Genomic DNA, 25922 nt, shown 5'->3' with positions numbered 1-25922 from the left:
CAACTGAAGCTTCATTCTTAAAAGTTCATGAAGTGGAGACTGATCTAGAAAAATGAGCTGTAACTCTCAGAGGCGGGGCCTGACCCGACTCCAAATAAGCCTGATGAATCAAAAGCTTTAACCAAGATGCCAAGGAAATGGCAGAAGCCTTCTGACCTTTCCAAGAACCAGAAAAGATAACAAATAGACTAGAAGTCTTCCTTAAATCTTTAGTAGCTTCAACATAATATTTCAAAGCTCTTACCACATCTAAAGAATGTAAGGATCTCTCGAATGAATTCTTAGGATTAGGGCAACAAAGAAGGGACAACAATTTATCTACTAATGTTGTTAGAATTCACAACCTTAGGTAAAAATTTAAATTAAGCCCACAAAACTGCCTTATCCTGATAGAAAATCAAAAAAGGAGATTCACAAGAAAGAGCAGATAATTCGGAAATAGTGATGTCGCGAACATAAAAATTTGGGTTTGCGAACGGCGAACGCGAACTTCCGCAAATGTTCGCGAACGGGCGAACCGGGCGAACCGCCATAGACTTCAATAGGCAGGCGAATTTTATAACCCACAGGGACTCTTTCTGGCCACAATAGTGATGGAAAAGTTGTTTCAAGGGGACTAACACCTGGACTGTGGCATGCCAGAGGGGGATCCATGGCAAAACTCCCATGGAAAATTACATAGTTGAAGCAGAGTCTGGTTTTAATCCATAAAGGGCATAAATCACCTAACATTATAAAATATGAGGAAAAAATAGAAAAAAACACACTTTTTCTAACTTTGACCCAAAATCTGTTACACATCTACAACCACCAAAAAACAACCATGCTAAATAGTTTCTAAATTTTGTCCTGAGTTTAGAAATACCCAATGTTAACATGTTCTTTGCTTTTTTTGCAAGTTATAGGGAAATAAATACAAGAAGCACTTTGCTATTTCAAAACCACTTTTTTTCAAAATGAGCGCTAGTTACATTGGAACTCTGATATCTGTCAGGAATACCTGAATATCCCTTGACATGTATATATTTTTTTTTTAGAAGACATCCCAAAGTATCGATCTAGGCCCATTCTGGTATATTTCATGCCACCATTTCACCGCCAAATGCGATCAAATTTAAAAAAAATTGTTCACTTTTTCAAAAACTTTAGGTTTCTCACAGAAATTATTTACAAACAACTTATGCAATTATGGCATAAATGGTTGTAAATGCTTCTCTGGGATCCCCTTTGTTCAGAAATAGCAGACATATATGGCTTTGGTGTTGCTTTTTGGTAATTAGAAGGCTGCTAAATGCCACTGCGCACCACACGTGTTTTATGCCCAGCAGTGAAGGGGTTAATTAGGGAGCATGTAGGGAGCTTGTAGAGTTAATTTAAGCTTAAGTGTAGTGTAGTAGACAACCCAAAGTATTGATCTAGGCCCATTTTGGTATATTTAATGCCACCATTTCACAGCCAAATGCGATCATATAAAAAAAAAATGTTCACTTTTTCACAAACTTTAGGTTTCTCACAGAAATTATTTACAAACAACTTATGCAATTATGGCATAAATGGTTGTAAATGCTTCTCTGGGATACCCTTTGTTCAGAAATAGCAGACTTATATGGCTTTAGCGTTGCTTTTTGGTAATTAGAAGGCTGCTAAATGCCACTGCGCACCACATGTGTTTTATGCCCAGCAGTGAAGGGGTGAATTAGGGAGCATGTAGGGAGCTTGTAGAGTTAATTTAAGCTTAAGTGTAGTGTAGTAGACAACCCAAAGTATTGATCTAGGCCCATTTTGGTATATTTAATGCCACCATTTCACCGCCAAATGCGATCAAATTTAAAAAAAAACTTAAATTTTTTCGCAATTTTAAGGTTTCTCACTGAAATTATTTACAAACAGCTTGTGCAATTATGGCACAAATGGTTGAAAATGCTTCTCTGGGATCCCCTTTGTTCAGAAATAGCAGACATATATGACTTTGGCGTTGCTTTCTGGTAATTAGAAGGCCGCTAAATGCTGCTGTGCATCACACGTGTATTATGGCTAGCAGTGAAGGGGTTAATTAGGTAGTTTGTAGGAAGCTTGCAGGGTTACTTTTAGCTTTAGTGTAGAGATCAGCCTCCCACCTGACACATCAGACCCCCTGATCCCTCCCAAACAGCTCCCTTCCCTCCCCCACCCCACAATTGTCCCCGCCATCTTAAGTACTGGCAGAAAGTCTGCCAGTACTAAAATAAAAGGTTTTTTAAAAAAAAACTATTTTTTTAGCATATTTACATATGCTGTGGTGTAGCATCCCCCCTTAGCCCCCAACCTCCCTGATCCCCCCCCCCCAAAAACAGCTCTCTAACCCTCCCCATCTGCCTTATTGGCAGCCATCTTGGGTACTGGCAGCTGTCTGCTATTATTTCACAGTCAAAAAAGTTTTTTTTTTTTTAAATGTACACTACTGTTACACCAGATATGAGTGGTGGCACTGGGCAAGTGGGCACAGTATACGCTGTGAGCCTGACACACACGCTGGCAGGCAGGCAGGCAGGCAACTGGAATTAGATTACACAGGAAAAAAAAAGAGCAGACTGATGTTCTAGCCCTAAAAAGGGATTTTTGGGGTGCTGTCCTTACAGCAGAGATCAGAAGAGTCCTTCAGGACTGTAGTGGACACTGAATACACTAGCCTAGCTATCGATTTCCCTATTAAATCAGCAGCATTGGCTGGAATGTGCCTGCTGACTGTGAGGTACAGGGTCAAAGTTTACTTTGATGATGACAAATAGGGGGAGGACCAAACATCGCATATGTTTGCCTGTCGCGGCAAACGCGAACATGCTATGTTCGCCGGGAACTATTCGCCGGCGAACTATTCGTGACATCACTATAATCGGAAACTCTTCTAGCAGAAGAGATGGCCAAAAGGAACAACACTTTCCAAGAAAGCAGTTTAATGTCCAAAGAATGCATAGGCTCAAACGGAGGAGCCTGTAAAGCCTTCAACACCAAATTAAGACTCCAAGGAGGAGAGATTGATTTAATGACAGGCTTGATATGGACCAAAGCCTGTACAAAACAGTGAATATCAGGAAGCTTAGCAATCTTTCTGTGAAATAAAACAGAAAGAGCAGAGATTTGTCCCTTCAAGGAACTTGCAGACAAACCCTTCTCCAAACCATCCTGAAGAAACTGTAAAATTCTAGGAATTCTAAAAGAATGCCAGGAGAATTTATGAGAAGTACACCATGAAATATAAATTTTCAAAACTCGATAATAAATCTTTCTAGAAACAGATTTATGAGCCTGTAACATAGTATTAATCACTGAGTCAGAGAAACCTATATGACTAAGCACTAGGCGTTCAATTTCCATACCTTCAAATTTAATGATTTGAGATCCTGATGGAAAAACGGACCTTGAGACAGAAGGTGTGGCCTTAATGGAAGTGGCCAAGGTTGGCAACTGGACATCTGAACAAGATCTGCATACCAAAACCTGTGAGGCCATGCTGGAGCTACCAGCAACACAAACGAATGTTCCATGATGATCTTGGAAATCACTCTTGGAAGAAGAACTAAAGGCGGGAACATATAAGCAGGTTGGTAACACCAAGGAACTGCTAACACATCCACCGCCTCCGCATGAGGATCCCTGGACCTGGACAGGTACCTGGGAAGTTTCTTGTTTAGATGAGAAGCCATCAGATCTATTTCTGGAAGACCCCACATCTGAACAATCTGAGAAAACACATCTGGATGGAGCGACCACTCCCCCGGATGCAAAGTCTGACGGCTGAGATAATCCGCTTTCCAATTGTCTATACCTGGGATTTGAACCGCAGAAACTAGACAGGAGCTGGATTCCGCCCAAACAAGTATCCGAGATACTTATTTTATAGCTTGGGGACTGTGAGTCCCACCCTAATGATTGACATATGCCACAGTTGTGATATTGTCTGTCTGAAAACAAATGAACGGTTCTCTCTTCAACAGAGGCCAAACCTGAAGAGCCCTGAAAATAGCACGGAGTTCTAAAATATTGATTGGTAATCTCACCTCTTGAGATTTCCAAACCCCTTGTGCTGTCAGAGATCCCCAGACAGCTCACCAACCTGAAAGACTTGCATCTGTTGTGATCAGAGTCCAGGTTGGACGAACAAAAGAGGCCCCTTGAACTATACGATGGTGATCTAACCACCAAGTCAGAGAGAGTCGAACATTGGGCTTTAAGGATATTAACTGTGATATCTTTGTATAATCCCTGCACCATTGGTTCAGCATACAAAGCTTGAGAGGTCTCATATGAAAACAAGCAAAGGGGATCGCGTCCGATGCTGCAGTCATGAGACCTAAAACTTCCATGCACATAGCTACTGAAGGGAATGATTGAGACTGAAGATTCCGACAAGCTGAAACCAATTTTAATACTCTCTTGTCTGTTAGAGACAGAGTCATGGACACCGAATCTATCTGGAAACCCTTGTCTGAGGAATCAAATAACTTTTTGGTAAATTGATCCTCCAACCATGTCTTTGAAGAAACAACACTAGTTGATTCGTGTGAGATTCTGCAGAATGTAAAGACTGAGTTAGTACCAAGATATTATCCAAATAAGGAAACACCGCAATACCCTGTTCTCTGATTACAGAGAGTAGGGCACCGAGAACCTTTGAAAAGATTCTTGGAGCTGTCGCTAGGCAAAATGGAAGAGGGACAAATTGGTAATGCTTGTCTAGAAAAGAGAATCTCAGACACTGATAGTGGTCTGGATGAATCGGAATATGAAGATATGCATCATGTAAGTCTATAGTTGACATATAATGCCCTTGCTGAACAAAAGGCAGAATAGTCCTTATAGTCACCATTTTGAAAGTTGGCACTCTTACGTAACGATTCAAAATTTTCAGACCCAGAACTGGCCTGAATTAATTTTCTTTTTTTGGGACAATGAATAGATTTGAATAAAACCCCAGACCCTGTTCCTGAAATGGAACTGGTAAGATTATCCCTGAAAGCTCCAGGTCTGAAACACACTACAGAAAAGCCTGAGCCTTTACTGGATTTGCTGGGATGCGTGAGAGAAAAAATCTTCTCACAGGAGGTCTTACTCTAAATCCTATTCAGTACCCTTGAGAAACAATACTCTGAATCCATTGATTTTGGACAGAATCTGCCCAAATGTTTTGGAAGAATCTTAATCTGCCCCCTACCAGCTGAGCTGGAATGAGGGCCGCACCTTTATGCAGACTTGGGGGCTGGCTTTGATTTCTTAAATGGTTTGGATTTATTCCAACTTGAAGAAGGTTTTCTTTGGGGGAAGGATTAGGTTATTCTTCCTTATTTTGTCGAAAGGAATGAAAACGGTTAGGAGCTTTAGATTTACCGTTCGGTCTTTTATCCTGAGTCAAAAAAAAACTCCTTTCCACCCAGTGACAGTTGAAATAATCGAATCCAACTGAGAACCAAATAACTTATTACCTTGGAAAGAAAGAGATAGTAATCTAGACTTAGATACCATGTCAGCATTCCAATATTTGAGCCACAAATCTCTTCTAGGCTAAAATAGCTAAAGACAAAGATTTAACATCAATTTTGATGATATCAAAAATGGCATCACAGATAAAATGATTAGCATGTTGAAACAAGCGAACAATGCTAGACAAATCAGGATCCATTTCCTGTTGCGCTAAGCTTTCCAACCAAAAAGTTGATGCAGCTGCAACATCAGCCATAGAAATGGCAGGCCTGAGAAACCCAGAATATAAATAAGCTTTTCTTAGATAAGATTCAAGTTTCCTATCTAAAGGGTCTTTAAAAGAAGTACTATCTTCCATAGGAATAGTAGTACAGTTAGCAAGAGTAGAAATAGCCCCATCAACCCAGGGCTGAGCATGTTGCAGGGTCATAGGATGTGTACCCAGCCCAGTCTGAGAGTGCAGTCCCCTTCCGTGTTCTGTATATTTCTAGGGTGATTACATAAGCCTGCACACCCTTCACTTGTTCCCAGTTTGTTTGATTAAGAGCTTGCATTTGTATTGACTGTATTAGGGACCCATATTTATTTATATGTTAATATGTGTATATACACATACTAACACATAAATATATATGTATATAAGCATATACATATATATTTACTGGGAACACACAGTTCCCATAGAGTGCAATGTAAAGGCACTTTTCAGTGCTGTTTTTTTTTTCTAACACCACACTACCGCAAACTTTACCTCCAAAATACTGCCTAGTGCAATTTTTTATAAAAAAATTAAAATGCTACAATTTTTATTTTTTAATAAAATACACTCTGGTTAATTTGTAAGTGCTAATTACTACTGTAAGCTTTGCAGTAGCAATAACCAGCTACTTGTAATGGCTGGTTAATTATCGTGCACTGACAAAAAAAGCAAATTTGCCCATTTGCGGGCACACTATAAATTAGTTCTCCACTTGTAATCTAGCCCATATATAGATGATTATATATAGGCATAGATATATACTGTATATATATATATATATATATATATATATATATATATTAATTCATCAAAAGATGCACTCACCGTTTTATTAAGTGATATTTATTTCAAAAAGGTGAACGTTTTCTGGGAGTAACCCCCATCCTCAGACCCCTGTGAGAACAATAAGTGTACACTTATTGCTCTGACAGGGGTCTGAGGATGAGGGTTACTCCCTGAAAAAGGTCACCTTTTTGAAATAAATATCACTTAATAAAACGGCGAGTGCATCTTTTGATGAATTACTTTATGGATATACTGGATGGCACCCCACAGTTGAATATTGGGAACAGTGAGTGCTAAAATCTTGGAACATCTATATATATATATATATATATATATACACACAGTATATAGGAATATCTATTTAGAAATACATAGAACATATTCTGCTATGTGTAGAACATTGGAATTTGAAATATTTACAGTAAATATGCAGTTTAACACTTTATTAAATATAAATATTGCATATACATATGTTTTATGTATATATATATATATATATATATATATATATATATATACACACACACACACACATATTCATCTTTAGACATGTATATGTATGTATCTCAATGTTTTGTCTGCTTTTTTTTTTCTTTCTAACACCTGAGACCTCATATCTTTGAGCCCTTATAACTTTTTTGTGCAATATTTTTAAAATAATTTTAATTAAATTATGTTATAATGAGTGCAACTTTACTTTGTAGTGTATTTTTTGTGTGTTTTGTAAGTCTTTTTGTTTCCCAGTTAAGCAGAGCTCTGAGTTTGTGCTAACCCGACGCGTGTTATTTTAAATTGCACTCAATCAATTGCATTTACTTTCAACTTGTGATACCAGAATAAATCCTGACGTGCGCAAGCAGCCTCGATAAATCCCTTATCTCTTGCAACTAATTGTTAACGTTAACTCGTAATCTGGCCCTAAAAGGGGACATTAGTTTGGCTTGTTGTGTTTATGATTGTGATTGAGGTTGGGGGTGTTGACTGTCTCTATAATCATTTAAAACCCCTTTGAAGTAAAGGCCTGGCAGAAGGTATCTGAAGGATGTTACATTTGTATTCTTCTTTTTCACGTTCACCAATCAAGTTCACAATAATAGATAAACCATGATGACTTGTATCTACAGACACCTGTATTATCACCTCAGTTCCACCAATCCTTCCGCCAGCCCTATATGTTTATTCTCACCCTTAAATCTGCCCTCCCCTCAAACACAGCAGAACTCTTCTCATCATCTAAGCTTTCAATTTCCCTTCATTCTCTGTTGGTTGCAACATCAGAAAGCAAGTGTTACTGTTAAGGTTTAACTGCTTTGCCATAGAAAGCTGTAATGCACTGATTAGCCTGCTCTTAGTAGCCACACGACCCAAGTCTCTGGGATAATTCCCACGACAATAAAGTCCTCGTGCAAAAAATCCTAGGATTGTCATGGGAGTTTTGGAGAAACTATGGTCAACTACTGTCCTTACCACACAAGTTAAAGGGATAGTAAACCCCAAAATTTTATTTTATGATTCAGATACAATTTTAAACAACTTTACAATTTAATTATCTTGTTATCCCTTGCTGAAGGGACAGTATTGCATTACTGACAGGAAGCTGAAAATATCTATTTAGCCAATCACAAGAGACAAATGTGTATAGGCACCAATTAGCAGCAGCTCCCACTAGTGTATGATTTGTGCATATTCATTTTTTAACAAGGGATACTAATAAGAGAATAAAGCACATTTGAAAATAGAAGTGAATTTAAAAGTGTCTTAAAATTACATGCTCTATCTGAGTCATGCAAGTTTAATTTTGACTTTCCTATCCCTTTAATTAAAAAATAGATGACAAGCAATAAAATACAGATACTTACTGTATGGATTTCACTTTCTCAATGTCTCTGTCTCTCCTCTAAATATACAAAACAGAGTGTGGGGGCTTACAGCACTATTCCCTTTATAAATTAAAATCATCAACAGAAGGTAATATCACATCTAATCACCTTGCTCACATACCACCCTCCCACTGGGTAAGGTTATATAGTACTGTAAAAAGGAGAGTAAATAAGAAAATAAACAGAAAAAGTTAAAAAAGAAAGCATCACACTAATCCCAGAGTCCTGGCCAATATACTGGAACCTTGGCATCAGGTGGGATAGTGGAGAGGCAAGTTAGTAAAGATAGTTCAGCAAACAAGTTTCGGCCATGCACAGCCTTTTTCAATGCTAAAATCAACCAGATTGCTCTCATAATCTGCTTTAAATAGGGTATGATGACTAACAAAACACCAATCCAATTTTGAGACACAAACACTATCTTAAGTGTATTATATGCAACACGCCTATTCATTGGTTTAAGCCCTAAAACGGGGTGTGGCAATCTAGATCCATATCCCGATTTTGGAGGATTAGCACCTTATCGCATAGAAATATTTTTAGTTGATAAGTTTGTCCCACTTTTGTGGATTGTAGTGCCGGTCAGCTCTTATCTGTTAATTATATATCCTCTAAATATCTTAGAGTTCTCTGAAAACACTTTTATTCATAGGAGCCTCATATTGCCTATATGATTCTCCATATGCTCAAATCATTTTAAGCCAAGTATACCTTTCACCTCTTGTCACTATAGCATATATTCCATTCTAGATTGGAAGTTTCCACAGGAAGAAAGCCACTGGCATTATGCTTGGTTTTGTTCTCATGATGTGTTCTTTGCACCCTTGTATAGGTCTGTTTAATATATTGACACTCAATAAATAAAGCATAACAATAGTGATCATTTCCTGCAAATTGTTTTTATTGAACAAAGACTATGGGTCCTATATACTAGTGGCCATGTGGAAAAGGAACCTATCCACGCGGCTTTGCAGCGTATGGGCAGTGGAAAAATTACACACTCAAGTGAGTGTTTAATGCCACCCCCTTCTCTGCAAGGACTCGAAAGCTTACGCTGCTTAGTACATATAACCCTATATGTAAGTTATTTGCTTATAAATTATATGTGTTTTTTATTATTATTATTTTTTAAGAAGACAAATGGTGCAATAAAAGATGAAAAGTTTAAGATTTTATGGATAGCAAAGTTTGAATTCATCAAATCACTACAAAACTGAATGTACATAATAGCCCTCCAACAGCATTGGTGCCAATGAATTTGAGATTGCTTGGGCTAGAATGATTGTATTGAAAGTATTGAAGCCTGTCTTTTAAGCTGATATAAAATTATCATACTAAGGGCCAGATTACGAGTGAGCGCAATCGCGATTTACGCTAGAATGCTTACCGCATTCTCAGAGCTTTGGTTAACTTTCGCAAAACAAAAAAGTGGCATAAAACACATCAAAAATACATTAAAAAGTACACTTACACTCATAATAACACTAATCATAATAACATCTAATAAAAATTATTTAAAAAAAAATATTGCACACAAACGTTATAAGGACTCAAAGGGCTTTAACCTAGAGATACTTACATCTACATGTCTAGAGATGTGTACATATGTATTTATATGTCTATATATGTATTTACAGACATATATGCACATAAAACACATAAATAGACATGTACACATATATAGACAGATATATATAAGTGCAATGGGGCCCTTTGCAGTTAAGTAGATGAAAATATGTAAAATCGTATTTATGCAATATTCATTTTTAATAAATGTTTTAACTATGTTTTCACTGTAGATTTTCTATTTCAATGTTCTGCACATAGCAGAATAAGTTGTAAGTATATATATATATATATATACAGTATATATATATATATATATATATATATATATATAGTATATATCAGCGCTGCGGAATCTGTTGGCGCTTTATAAATAAATAATAATAATAATATATATTTATCTGTATATATATATATACCTATAGATAATCAAGTATATATAGGTATAAATATATATTGTACCAAAAACATAATATATATATGTATGTATATATATATATATATATATATATATATATATATATGTAAATAGAATATATTCTTCTATGTGAAGAACATTGGAATGTGAAATATTCATATTTTCATGTTGGGTTAGCGCACATAAGAGTATGCAATCGGGTTTGCTCATGACTAGGTTGTTTTTTTTTTATCCATTAACTTCTATGGAGGAATATGTGAACGCGTGTGCTATATTCTAACTTCGGCTTTTTGCACTCATTTACTTTCAATTCATACTACAAGCGCAACCCAACGAGTGCAAAAAAACAAACTTCTAGCGCAGTTAAAGGGACATGAAAACCAAAAAAATACTTTCATGATTCAGATAGATTATACAATTTTAAACAACTTTACAATTTACTTCTATTATTTCTCTTGTTATCCTTCGCTGAAACGTTCATCTATGAAAGCTCAGGAGCAGCAAAGAACCTAGGTTTTAGTTGCTGATTGGTGGCTGCATATATATATATATATATATATATATTATAACAAGGGAATGAAGCAAATTTTATAATAGAAGTAAAATGGAAAGTTGTTTAAAATTGTATGTTCTACCTAAATCATGGAATAATTTTTTGGGGTTTCATGTCTCTTTAACGCTTGAGCAGGAGCATTAATTAGCGCTCCACTTGTAATCTGGCACTAAATAAATTACATTTATATTATTTGTTGCCCTTTGTGGGATTGGTTTATTCTTTTATAATTTGGCGGCTTAGGAATCAGGAAGATGGTATATTCATTGTTAGTAAGATTGTGTCAGTCTTAGATCTGGAGAAACTTTGTAATGCAGGAACTTATATGGGGTTACTGTTGGAAGAAGAATGTGTGGTGGGTTTCTGATGGTCATCTTGTGTTAAAGGGACAGTACACTGTAAAATTGTTTTTATATTAATGTATTGTCAACGAGTTGTTATACCAGCTGCAGAGTATAGAATGTATGGAAAATTGTATTTTCAGTTTTATTAGTGTACATGAAGTTGCTGGTTTTGTGCTTTTAAACCACAGCCTATTACAATGGGTTGAGCTTCAGGTAATATCATATCTCATTATGTTATCACTTTGTGTACGCACACTTGCTTCCTTATCTTATATTTGTCTGGAAAACTAAAGCTCAATGCATAGAGAGAACAATGGAAAATTATAATGTTATTACTTAACTATCCTGCATCCCACTGTGGGTTTAATTACCTCTGCTGACTTTGTTTATTTAGGCTATTCAATAGCTGAGACTCCAGTATCAAAACTTTCAGTATAGGTTGGGATACCACAAGCTAAAGCAGCTATTTCAAAGGCCAAAATAGGGGTAAAGTAGCTACTTGTAAACAATTTAATATACTCCAGCAGGTAAAATGGATCATTGGGAACAGTTTAAATGGGAGAACATTTTTGGGTGAACTGTCCCTTTAAGGTTCCTGTGTTAGGGAGGGTATATATTTGGAGGGGTGACCATGGTTGACATACTATCTGTGGGAAGGGCAGATATTATGTCTCTCTGGGTGGAGAAATTTTGTAGAATTTATTCCAAAGGAGGCCTGCTTACCCTTTGAATTAAAAAGTCACGTCAGCAGCTGTTATGGTTAAATTGTGGGAATGGTCAGGTTAGGCATTAGGGTTATATAGAAAAATTAACTGATTATGGAAGATAATTAATTTTTTATTTTTCCCATTAGGGTATTGTCTGCCTAAGAGCTTTTGTGTGACTTTTAGGTGTCACTCAAAAACTGAAAATTCAAGAGCATTACAGCCTGCAGTACATAATTTGATATATTATATATTCATCAGATAGTGTGTATAGCAAATCCCATAGAAAGTAAATTGCTATCATTTCTACGTGGGAGCTGTCACGGTGTTCGAGCCATTCAAATTCTGAGTGACCTAAATGTGTGATAGCTAACCCACCTCTATTGATAGCAACAGGGCTGTTACTATGCTCTGGCACTGTTGCTATCAATAGCATCTTGAACAGTATCTAGACCTAGTTCTGTAATAATACTAATAATAATTAAATAACATTATTTCTATTAATATTAACAATAATGTAGTGTTAATAATAAGCTTATTGTGAAATTATTATTATTATTATTAGCAATAATAATAATAATAATAATTATAATAAAATTGAGAAACTGATGATAGCTTCTAGAAGAGTGAGCTTTGGGTGGGAAAAAAAGCAACAATAAAATATGTACTAGTAGCCTGGAAAACAATTTATAGAAGCTAGTATCTTATAGTTGTAATAAAGTGTATTTAAAGAAAAAAAGTTCTTATTTTATGCTAATATTTTATTTAGTATGTAAGAAGTGGAAAAAAAATACTGAATTGTAGAATCCCTAAATGTCCCCTTTAATATTTATTCTACCAGTAGCCCAGCTTAAATATTAGCTAGAATTATACAGTAGCTGTTAGAACTATATAAATACAATAATAATTATGACTCATGTGTTGATCTTTTTTGGTCGTAGGGAGTTAACAATTTTGAAGGAAAGTTTTATGGTACTGTTTTTTTAGGTTTTGACCTCTAGGACTTTAAAATATAGTGTAAGACTTTTTTTAATTCAAAGAATTTTGTTAAGAGCAATAAAAATTGCTTTGCAGTGTTACAAGGAGAGATAAAAGAGAACCCTTTTTTTCCTGTGCAGTTCTGTCGTTTTCTTAATACAGAAATGTTTCTTTAAAAGTCTGCATCTGCAAATCCCATTAGATGTGGATATAAGGTTACTTGGTGATTAATAGTAGTCCTGGTTTGCTTTGGTTGGAGGGATGTAATGTGTGCCGTTAACCCCTCCCTCCCCTCTCTCACATTTCACTTCCCCAAACTTGTCACTCTCTCCTTACCCTGCATTTGTATTTAAACCACTAGCTCTATGCTTTCACATACTTCACAACAAACTTCCAGGGAAAGATCACAAGCTCCTGTCTATATGACATCCACATCTGGCCCTGCATGTGTGCTCAGTAATATTAAGATGCTTAGATTTTAAATGAATGACTGTGTGATGCACATTTTATCCAGGAGGCACAAGAGGGAAAAAGAGTTTAAAAAGTTATCTCAGGAGAAATTTTAGCAGAGGTTGAAGATATATATTTGCCACAGTCTTTGGCACAATTGACTTGAGAGGTTTTTTGGGGGTTTTTTTTTGGTTAAAGAAGGACATTAAATATATTTGCATATGGATCCTTCAGCAAGCAGCTGTATGAGAAGTGGCCATTCAGCGGTACCCCTCTGGGGTTGTATGCGGAACCCGCAGGGAGACCTGGGTCCGAATTCAGCATTGCACCCCTATCAGCAAGTTTCATTTTCTTTCCACCAAAAACCTGACTTTGCTGCATATTCAGATTTTTCTGCGTCATGCTTAGCAACTGCACCCCACAGCTTCCCTCGCGAGGAAAGACTTTACGCAGAACAGCACCACACTTTCCATCATTCGGACTGGCACTTTCCTGCTACCGAAGCCAGGAGAAGACTAAATCCAGAGCTGGCATTGAGTTCGGGAGAGTTAGAAAACAGTAGCCCGAATTTAGTAGACAGCTCCGGATGTGTCAATGAAGATTATGGGGTGTCAAGTGGTACACAACAGGAAACAGAAAAAAAGACTTTAAAGAGAAAAAAAGACACCCCTGGTAAGTAGTAAAAATGATCAAGCTCATGTTTTCAAGTTATAAAACATATCCCACATTATATTAAGTTTAAATATTAATTTTAATAGCTATTCTTAAAAATGCTATTTTTCTTCCATATCAACCATTAAATCATATTTATTTTACAGTTTACAATAATAATATTTTAATTCACTTTTTGTTAAACTGAATGATCCATGCTAATTGAATATTGACACTGAAAATATTATTAAGTTAATTGATGAGATTGTATATAAAATACTAGTATATTTATTAATGAAGCATATTAATGGAATGCTTTTTAGGCTACTAGATGTTTTCAAAGTTATAGTGTCAGAATAACAAATATAGATGGGGCACTCATGTAGAAAATGTATTACTGCACACAAGCTGTTCAGTAAGCAACTGTTTGTGGTGTACTTATTTCTTTATGTATTATTTGGTAGAACAGACATAGTCACAAGTGTTTAATTACATAGTAAATCTGCACAATTATTACCACAGACACATATCCCATTCTTTAAATCTTTTTTTAGCATATTAACAATTTAACATCAATCTTCCAAATTTAAGTGACTCTTTAATAACTATCATCTACCACAGATCTACATGAATAACTTGTGAACCAGTGTACTATATGAAATACAGATTCTGTTTTCAGTATAGTTTATTATTTATTTAATATAGCTCCAAATGGCAAGATATACTATTCCTTGCTTTGCCAATTCCAAATGTATATATGGGAATCACACTGATTGTATCTAATCATATTTTATTGTCACTGATTAAATAAGATTGATGCTAGTACTAATTACTGCGCTATAGTAGAAAAGACATATGACATGTGAACACTTTTTCTTTACACATGTGTAAGCATTACCTTTACAATCTAGTGCCCAAGGAGCTAGGAATCAAAACTTTAACAAATGTTTAACAACTTTCATTTGTGTCATGAAAAAGGTTTTGAAACAAAATAAAAAATATATACTATCAGTATCATTTATATATTTTTTGCTTTAAAATAAATCAGTTTTTCCCATTTTTTTTTTCAATAAAGTTTTCAATTCATATCGAGAGATTTAAATATAGTGGTGATGAGTGCCCTTTAGCACATGTGTGCGAAAATCACTGGAACTTTAAACCCAACAACCCCTGCTGATTACCTCACCACCAAAATGTCTCTGTCATTGTGTTAATATACTGTACACAGTCTATAGTTTGTAAACTGTTTAAAAAGAATAACATTCATTTCACAAATTCTCCATGCTAAAAATAAAAAATGTGTAGGTTGAATTTAATATGTATAATTTTCTATTACATTAATGTAATTAATTATTATTATGCATTTACCAAAAAGGAGCCTATACAAAGATGTGTATAAATATAATTTATTATTTTTAATAGCTGGTCTCCATCCTTAAAGGGACACTGAACCCAATTTTTTTCTTTCGTGATTTAGATAGAGCATGAAATTTTAAGCAACTTTCTAATTTACTCCTATTATCATTTTTTCTTCATTCTCTTGCTATCTTTTATTTGAAATGCAAGAATGTAAGTTTAGATGACATTAATGTAATTAATTATTATTATGCATTTACCAAAAAGGAGCCTATACACTGAACCCAATTTTTTTCTTTCGTGATTCAGATAGAGCATGACATTTTAAGCAACTTTCTAATTACTCCTATTATCATTTTTTCTTCATTCTCTTGCTATCTTTTATTTGAAATGCAAGAATGTAAGTTTAGATTTTTGGTGAACAACCTGGGTTGTTCTTGCTGACTGGTGGATACATTCATCCACCAATAAAAAAGTGCTGTCTAGAGTGCTGAACCAAAAAAAATGGCTTAGATGCCTTCATTTTCAAATTAAGATAGCAAAAGAACGAAGAAAAATTGATAATAGGAGTAAATTAGAAAGTTGCATGCTCTATCTGAATCACAAAAGAAAAAAATTGGGTTCAATGTCCCTTTAATTAACACCCTGTATAAATGCACTGGGCAACATCTTATTGCATTTGTAAAGCTTATAAAATAATTTCTCCCAAAACCCAGATATGTTTTAAAAGAGATTTGTACACATACACATATGCTTATCAGGGCTGCTTTGACACATTAGGGTCTCAAAACACAAACCTAAGGGTTTAACAGGGAATTGTGTGAGTAAATCATTTGTGTTGGTAATTGGTACATGCTGTATCTGAATCATGAAAATTTAATTTAACCTGAGTGTCCCTTTAAAGGCTGTTTATCATCAAACCTATATGTCAATTAAGCAGCACATGCACTTAAAGTTCTACGAGAGGGTCAAATCTACAGACATAAAGTTTTATTTTAGCATTCTTCTAGCTTACATTTTATATCATGAAAAAAAGATTTACACAATATATGTGTTGCAAATATTCAACTTTCCATTGTATTTCATGTCATTCCATTGCTGGAATGATTTGAATGAGGCTAGCATTTAAAAAGTAAAGCTGGTTGCCACATTTTCAGAAATTGTTACAAAACAAAAAAAGACTGAACCATTAAACTAAACCACAATTTTAATTTTTTTATTGCAAAGTGTTTTGTTGTTATATAATGTAGATGTTGTCTATGAACTACACTTTAAAGAAAGTTATATAGTTACCTTAATACTATGGAGTAAATTGTATTTACCTTTAATAAAAGCTCAAGGTAAAATCTAACATTAACAGTAACTCATTCTAAACACTGACAAACTAAATGCAGTAAAGTGAATTAAAACAATATGATTAATGCAACTATTGCAGATATAGTTTGCATTATTGAGCCAAAATCCAGATATGCTAGCCATTGTATTTCCTTTATACCTAACCTATCACTCCTCACAATAATCTTGGAATCTGTGGAAACAAAGTGATTAGTTTTATTGTTACAGGACTCTGAAGACAATTTTGAAATCAGAAAGTAAAACAATATCACTGCCAGAATTCACAAATATATTATTCTCACAAGCAGTTATCATAAATTAGTTTGAGACAGTGCACTTATTTCTGAGCTATGGACAAGTGTAATTATGTTATAATATTCTTGTCTCACAGTTCTTAAAGACATTCAGTTTATGGATGTCATTGGGTACACTATAAAGAAAATGAAAAATATTTTATAACCTAGGGTGCCTTGCAAGACATAAAATAGTATGCTGTTTGTATGAAATATTTAGGCTGCAGGTGCTTTATAACATAATGAAGTGTTGTTTTTTATTACATTTTCAATCTAGATTTTAATATCAAGATTTTGAAGGCCCCAGAAGCCTTTATTATAGTGTTTCTCCCATGTTAATTTCTTTAGACAGCACAAAGTGGCTTTCCACGTGGATTGCAAAGTATAGGAACTAAGGAAACATGCTTTGAATACTGCTAATGCCACTAGAAGTGTCATTAAAGGGGCACTATATAAAAATGTAATGCCCACAAGTACATTTGAATTTTGAATTGAAACATGTTTGCAGGACTGTAAATGTATTAGCGAAAAGGGTTTGTAGTAAAAGTCTTTCCTGGCTGCTTTTTATGTGCATGGGGCATGCAAAGCATATATCTGTGTGCCTTTTACAACTTAATTTAGCCTTAGCGTCTTGCTCATGGCACAAATTGTTCTCTACGCAGACACAAAATCTGAAAGCAGTTGTTATATTACAGGTGCATTGCTATGTTTCTGTTCACATTTGAAATGCTTAAAGGGACATTAAACCCAAATTTTGTCTTTCATTATTTAGAAAGAGCATACAATTTTAAACAACTTTCTAATTTACTTCTATTATCTAATTTGCTTCATTCTCTTGATATCATTTGCTGAAAAGCATATCTAGATAGGCTCAGAAGATGCTGATTGGTGGCTGCACATAGATGCCTCATGTGATTGTCTCACCCATGTGCATTTCTAGTTCTTAAACAAAGGATATCTAACGAATGAAGCAAATTAGAAAATAGAGGTAAATTGGAATGTTGTTTAAAAGTGTATTCTCTATCTGAATAATGAAAGAAAACATTTGGGTTTAATGTCCCTTTAAGTTATTTCAGTTTTGACTAGAGCGTCACTTAAAGGGATATGAAACCCAAATATTTTTTTTTGTTATTCAGACAGAGGATACCATTTTACAAATTTGCTTAGTTCTCATAATATTCTGTGTTGAAGAGATACATAGGTAGGCATCTGGAGCACTACATGTCAGAAATGGTCCGACTCCTAAGCATACATCCCTGCTTTTCAACAAAAGATATCAAGAGTACAAAGAAAAATGATAATAGAAGTAAACTAGAAAGATGTTTAAAATCACATGCTCTATCTGAATTATGAAAGAACAAATTTGGCTTTCATATCCCTTTAAGCTCAAATATTTTAATTGTATTGGATTTGCACTTGTGTCAAGGCCAAATTTCTACTTTGAATACTCATAGTTTGATTTAACCATCCATTCTTCTTAGCAACCCTGGCTCTCCCGTGCTTACATGAATGTTTATTTTCATTTATAAAATTACAGAAGGTTAATGTTGGTGTAATACTGATCTGCTCAATAGAAACTCACTGGCTGATAAGCATCACTCCCTCAGTTCTTTTGGTGAGCAGTGACACACCTTGTAAGAAGAAAAGTGATATATTTTTCCCCTCAGTACAACACCACCCATTTTACAAAAACAAAACAAAACTGTAATGCATTTTTAAATGCACTCATTTGGATGTAACAAAAAACAAACTGTAATGCCCATTTAATTAAAGGACCAGTAAATACAGGAGACTTGTATAATCAACAAATGCATGATAACAAGACAATGCGTTAGCACTTAGTCAGAACTTCAAGTGTGTAATAGATTTTTTTACTTAAAAAGTTCAAAGTTATGTGATTTTCCACTCCTCCTATATCATGTGGCAGCCATCAGCCAATCACAAATGCATATACATATATACTGTGAATTATTGCACATGGGACTCAAAAATGTAAATGTAAAAAGACTGTGTTAATTTTGTTAATAGAAGTATATTGGACAGTTGTTAAAAATTGTAATCTGTATCTGAATCATGAAAGTTTAATTTTGACTTGAGTGTCCCTTTAAAGGATTATGATTAAATATATATATAAATTGACAATTTCACAATAAAATTAGCAAAAATATTTTAAGCTGATCAAATACTACCCATAACATTGACTTTAAAACATATGAATTGTGATGTATCATTTTGTGCTTTTTTGACCTGTTACCCCTAAAGCTCAGTAGTCACAATACTATCCCCAAATGCTTTTTTATCTGCTCTACACTTCCCCATTTCTAAAGACTGATCTTATGCTCTCCACATTAATTTTTTAATAGTATTATTGTATATTATGCATATATATTTCTTAAAATATGTATACAGGTAAATAATTGTTCCTCTGAAGATTGTTTATATAGAATAATATATTGGAATCATTTGAGGGAAATTATAGTGCGTCAACTCATTTATAAAGGTAGTACAGTTTGGGTGTAGATTTTAATCTTTCAGTCACAAATTTGTTATATTTGTTAAATTGTGACAAGGATTTCTAAAGATTTACAACAGGTGACAATGGGCTTTTGCAACTACAGAATAAATAAATAAATATTTGTGGACTGAGATCCTTGCAGGGAAATTTTGCTTACGGAAGGTTCTCTAAATATAGATTACCAGTCTGCTAATACAGCAAATGCTGTTTAATCCTGTCTGCTTCTTTAGACCTCACTGCTAAGTAATTCATTAAGGGAGATTAATATAAAGTAATATACATATTTATAGTGTTAACGACTGTAGCACAATTTTGACAATTTTAATGCCTTTCACTGGACAGGATGGCATATTTGACTGCTGTGTACCTTCTTCATTTGATGCCGCTTTAGACAGACTAGGCAGCAAGCTTAATGTTGTCATTACAAAGTGTTAACAAATATCATATTGTACATGGGGCATGAGAAAAACTATGTTTTAAATCAGGGGTTGCCAGCTTCCCAACCCATAGGTGCCACAGATCAATCATTTAGAAGCATTGAGAACCACATATATAGGTATGGCTATTAAAGAAACAAATAACATATTTCCTAATGTCCATAGAAACATAGAAACATAGATATTGACGGCAGATAAGAGCCATAGGCCCAGCAAGTCTGCCCGACCTTACCTAACAGTATAAACTTATCTAGTTCGTAGGATAGCCCTATGCACAAGGCCAGATTTTGCTTAGGTTGTAGGGTGCCTTCTGTATGATATTCTTACCTCTAGAGGGCTTTTTAGAGTTGCGGTCAGCCAGAAACATTTTTTAGTTCCATTTTTTTTATGGGGTCACAAAAACTATGGCACACGTTGTTAGTATTGGCTTTTTTTCCAGGGGCCACAAAAACTAGCACAGAGGGCTGCATGTAGCCCTCAGGTCGTCACTTGGCCATGCAGCCTGGGTATCATTAACCCTTGTCCATATGTAATAGAGAATATAGGATATTATTTGTTAAAAAGGAAGACTCATATGACAAAAATACTGTAGATTTCAATATGTATCAACTTTGTTTCCTAATAACTCTTAATAATGAAAATGTTGAAAGTAGATATGGGAAATTTTTTTTAATTTTTATTTATTTTTTAAATAAATCACTGATTGTGCTTAGTATTAGTACAATTATATTAATGTTTCGTTCCTTGGAAAAAAACAAGGACTTATACATATATTTTAAAAACTATTTTCCAATTGTAAGTTGTTTAAAATTTAAAATGGAAAAAAAAAGTACATTTTCCTGTAATATTTTTTTTAAAAAAACATTTGATAAAAACATACCATTGTTAATGTTATTCTGCAATTTATATTTGTGCTCAATAGGTTGCCTCAATGCCCCATTATTTTTCAGCAAAATAAACTAATTCATAGAGGAAAAGCAAGTAAATGAATAATATGAAAATTCATGCATGCAGAAAGAACTGATTTCTTTACAAATGACGCTAAACTTAAACCTGTATCAGAGAGTAAGATTTAGTTGCTAATTATCAGGATATTGTGTAAATTAAACTTTGCATTCTATTTCCTAATGGATTATTGACATAACTAGAACATTTTTTGCTCAAGTGCAATTTTTTGTTTATTGATTTGATTTTCTGAAAGTAAACACATCATTAAAAATTCTGACTTGCTGTAACTCATAGACTTAGCGTAAGTCTACATGATCCAAATATATATTAAATATTTTCATTATATGTAATAGAGGACATTTTAAAATGTTTCTTACATTTTAATGCTGCATAAATCTACTTTTCTTGACACCCTAGTGGAGGCTTGTCCCAGTCTACCAATACATCTGTGTGAGTTGACTAGCATGTATAGTGTATAGTATCTCTCTCTCTCTTTCACTACTTGAAATATATATGTTGTTTAGCTTGTTTTAAGCTGCCTCATTTTTTCTAATATAAGTATTCTGCTGCAGAGTTTGCATGAGTGTTTGGTCTATGTCAAATCAATTGAAATACCCAACTGAAAATATAAATGGAATAAGCTTATATGAGAATCAGTGGTAGCTAAAAAAAAAAAAAGTTTGAAAAATCTTTTTTTTTTTTTTTTTTTTGTATTAAATTGAATTTCCTTATTTAAATATTTATTTTAAACTTGATGTGGTCTGTAATCCTGGTAGATACAATTTCCCAGCTTGGTCTATGGTACAGCCAAATGGGCCAGTGTTTGTTTGGTTTAACTGATAAAAGCACTAACAGGCTGACAAGACAGAGGAGAGGTGGCGAGATAGAAGGGTGGGTAAATGGTTGTTTTCACAGCTTACAAGGTGTTGGAAAAACAACAGACCACATAAAAGAATTGTAAAAATATGGGAGGAGAAAATGGTTGTGCTGGAATTTATGTCAAACTATTCCCAAGACACCAAAAGGCTTTTATTGTCTTACAAAATACTATCTGTAAGTATATAAAGGCAAAAATGTTTTTGTTTGTATATATACTATATATACCATATACTATATTTGTTTAAAATACACTTTATATCAATAGTTTAATGCAAAAATGAAATCAATGTATGTGTATTGTAGAAAATATGGCAGTTTCCTGTCTCTTCAAATCCCATATTGGTTTTCTTCATTAGGCTACAACCTGCTGTAAGGATGATACACTTTTTATAATCTATTAAATACTTCTTAAACCACTAGCCCAAATACACCTCATTCCAGTTGGCTAATCCTGCGTCCATCAGCACAGATGGTTTGCATTATAAGAATAGTATTGAAACCATTACTAATAGTGATATTAAATGCGCTACATGCAAGCTGGAGTCCTCAGCGTCCTCAGTCTGTAATGTAATATTCAAAATGTAAATGATGACATTCTGGGGATCGTAAATATTATCCCCTATCATAAAGTCTATAGAGTTGCTCATCCCCCATGCTATCATGTGGCACTTTAGCTATGTGCTTGCTCACAAATAATATCCTTATATTTTATAACAATGCAAACATACCACATCACCCTGTACACAAAGTAACTTACTAGAAAAACTACCATAGCTTTAAGCAGAAAGCAAGTGATAGCATTTTCTTTCTGGGTTTACAGCTTCCATACATCAATGCCCATTAACAATAAGCTATTATGAAAAGATGTTTCAAACAAATAGCTTACAAGTGCAAAATGTAAACAAAAATTTCCTTCTTATGGCTATGAAACATTGGACAATTTTGTCTGTTTACTTCCAGTTTCATCTGTCTTCAAACCTATTGATGTCTTTGTACATCTGAAGTTACAACGGTCTATTCACAGTGATAATGTTTAGGAGACAGTGTTATTATGATTATAGCTTTACTTTTAAATGTATTTTTAATGTATTTTGTGAAACTTTTTTGACCAGAGCTCTGAATTTGGGCTATCCCAATGGCATTAAATGTAATTGCACTCAAGTGATCACGTTTACTTCCATGCACATGTGTGTGTGTATGTGTGTGTGTGTGGGGGGGGGGGGGGGGTTAGGGAGATATTTGTACTAAAATATTCATTTTCAATAGATGTTGCTTTTGTGTACTCACAGGTCAGATAAGGAGGCCACTGTGTATATAAAGAAAATAAGATAACAATAGCTGCTCTCCCTGCAGACTCAGCCCATTTTGGTAATTTGTTTTTTCAACTAGCAAAAACAGCTATTTCATTTACAAAAAAAACCTAACCTAAAGGAACAATACCAAATTACTTTGCAGTTGGTAAAAAAAATTATCTGAAACACATACAAAAAGGCAATTTTACTATACACTATCCCTTTAAATGTTCATTAAACACTAAATAAATGCTAAATGGAATGATGCATTCAAATGAAAGATCAGTCTGAGGATAACATGTATATGTATTTTTTAAAGTTTCATTAGCTCTTTAAATATTGACAAAATAAGTGTAAATTTTAAGTCTCTATAAAACAATGGGAGCTGTTATGTTGTAACTGAGGTTATCTGCTCTGCTGTGGCCAATTAGAGACAGTTATAAATAGGTTACTAGAGTGTGCAGTCAATGGCTGTGGGGAATATAACAGTGTTCTGCATTTCCATTTCTAACAAGAACTAAAAAGCTCACAGTTTCGGAATGGAATTACAGGAAAAGGGGAGAAAATAAATAATGAAAGTACATTGCAGACTTTTTTTTACATACACGTTTTATAATTTTATATTACCATCTCAAAGTGCTTTATGTCCCTTTAATAAAGACCAAATGCTGCACAACCAATCAGAATATTATTAATGCAGTCTACTAACAGGTTGGGTAAAGTTTTGCCATTTGACAGTCAGTCCGTGTTGGTTTCACATATTTCAATGTTAGATATTAGAGAATAGCTATACTTTGGTCCAACTTTACCTGACCAACTATTATTGACCTAATTTAATTTGTTTCCATCAAGCACAATAAAGGGTTATTCTAGTGATACTTAAAATGCATAGCATGAGCAACATGCTTCTGACTGCAAAAATGCTTCTGCTACAAGCAATTCAGCTAAATTATTGACTCTCCAAGTGCTGCCAGTTATATCACAAATGGTAACCCTTATTGCTAACACGAATATAGTAATGTATCTAAAGACAATTGGAAAGTACTGCTATGTATGCATGGCATGATATGCTATATATTTTAAATAACATTTATAAAAACATGTTATATTTTTGATACATCTGTACTAATGCTATGCTTTTCCTGTACACCATACATGTGGGGTACACTCATATTACTACAATAACACATTTTGCTAAAAGGTTGGTACTCAAAAAATGTCTTTAAACACAGAAATGCTTTTTAAGATATTAAAGGCTAAGGAATAATGTATCACAAATGATATAGCGAGTTACTAGTCAGGGGGTGTTATGACACATAAATAATAATGATAGGAAAAATAAAAATTTCTTGTTAATTTCTTGAAATTTTCTATTGGTCATAGATAAATTCACTAATGGCAATTTTATTTCCTTCATCTATACAGAGAATCAACAGATATTCAAGTCAGACAAACAGATATGTGGAAAAATGTACACAAAATTAGTAAATAAAGATGAACTCATACCCTTTCTTTTCTCACCTCACCAGCCAACCATACGTATGATAGGCATTAATAATACCTATAAGTGACATATTTTTGTATTTAAAATAGCTTCAATCTCCAGATGTGACCCCGTTTAGAGTTCTTGGGTCACAGAAGTGATTACTCCTTTGTATGATACTCAAATTGCATTCAAGCAAATCATTTAACATTACAAGCTCTGGGATATTAGATTTATTATTTTAGACTAGATGCTTTGCTAATGTTATTTGGGGTTTTTTTTAACACAGAAATGTGTTAAGAACAAACATTATTTAGGGCATGATGCCTGTTGTTAACAGTTACCAAGATTATACTGCATGAAGAATTTGCTAGTTGGTATAAATATTATTATTTTTATTTATTTTTTTTAATTTAAAGGTCTATTTAATGAACAAAAACAAAACAAAAAAAAAATTACAAAAAAAAACAAAAAAAAACCCCTCAAATGCCCATCAATTTGATAAATAGCCAACCCTTTTTAGGAGCCAGGGGAAGGTTTATGAATACAAATATAAACAGAAACAGAAACTAGAATTGATAGAATACTGTGGCATTGTTAGCAGCTACTAGACTGATCGCCTACAAATGTTAGTTATTTGTTGCTGTGATGGCAGAACACTTAAAGAGACACTCAAGTCAAAATAAAATTGTATGATTCAGAAAGAGCATGCCATTTTAAGACACTTTCCAATTTACCTCCAATATCAAACTTTATATGCACACCTTCTGGATGTGCACAAGCTCACAGGGTATACGTATACTAGGTATGGGCGAATGTGTTTATATTCGAATGTTAGAACAAATGTTATTGTAGAAATTCGATTTACATAATAGAATGTTGATAAGAACAAATATTCTTAAAAATTCTATTATCAAATGTTATTTACAGTTTTCGAATGTCACATTCGAATTTGAATGTCACATTTAGATTTGAATATTACATTTATTAAACACATTTGTAAACTAGAAATACTATTTTGTATTCGAATGTGACATTCAAATTCGAATATTACATTTAAAAAACACACTATTAGACTAGAAATACTATTTTGAATTAGAATTTCACATTCAAATTCCAATGTCACATTCAAATTCGAATATTAAATTTAAAAAACACAGTATTAGACTAGAAATAATATTTTCACTTTGAATGTGACATTCAAATTCAAATGCAGCATTTGAATTTGAATATTACATTTATTAAACACAGTTGTAAACTAGAAATACTATTTCAAATTTGAATCTTACATTCGAATTCGAATGTCACATTCGAATTCGAATATAACATTTCGAAATT

The 25922-nt window shown here is 34.0% G+C and overlaps 1 protein-coding gene across 1 annotated transcript in view; it reads left to right on the top strand.

Annotated features, from left to right (window-relative positions):
• The first annotated feature begins 13264 nt into the window (after positions 1–13264).
• Positions 13265–25922, top strand: part of MEOX1 (mesenchyme homeobox 1) — a 57263-nt gene continuing 44605 nt past the window's right edge. The window contains exon 1 of the mRNA XM_053694241.1: positions 13265–14067. Within this exon, the coding sequence (XP_053550216.1) occupies positions 13617–14067 (451 nt within the window). The 5' untranslated portion in view covers positions 13265–13616. The remainder of the gene's footprint in view (positions 14068–25922) is intronic.

The sequence above is a fragment of the Bombina bombina genome, chromosome 1, assembly GCF_027579735.1.
Source record: "Bombina bombina isolate aBomBom1 chromosome 1, aBomBom1.pri, whole genome shotgun sequence".
Taxonomy (NCBI): Eukaryota; Metazoa; Chordata; class Amphibia; order Anura; family Bombinatoridae; genus Bombina; species Bombina bombina.
Note: the sequence above shows the minus strand (reverse complement) of the source record. Positions and strands in the feature narration are given on the sequence as shown.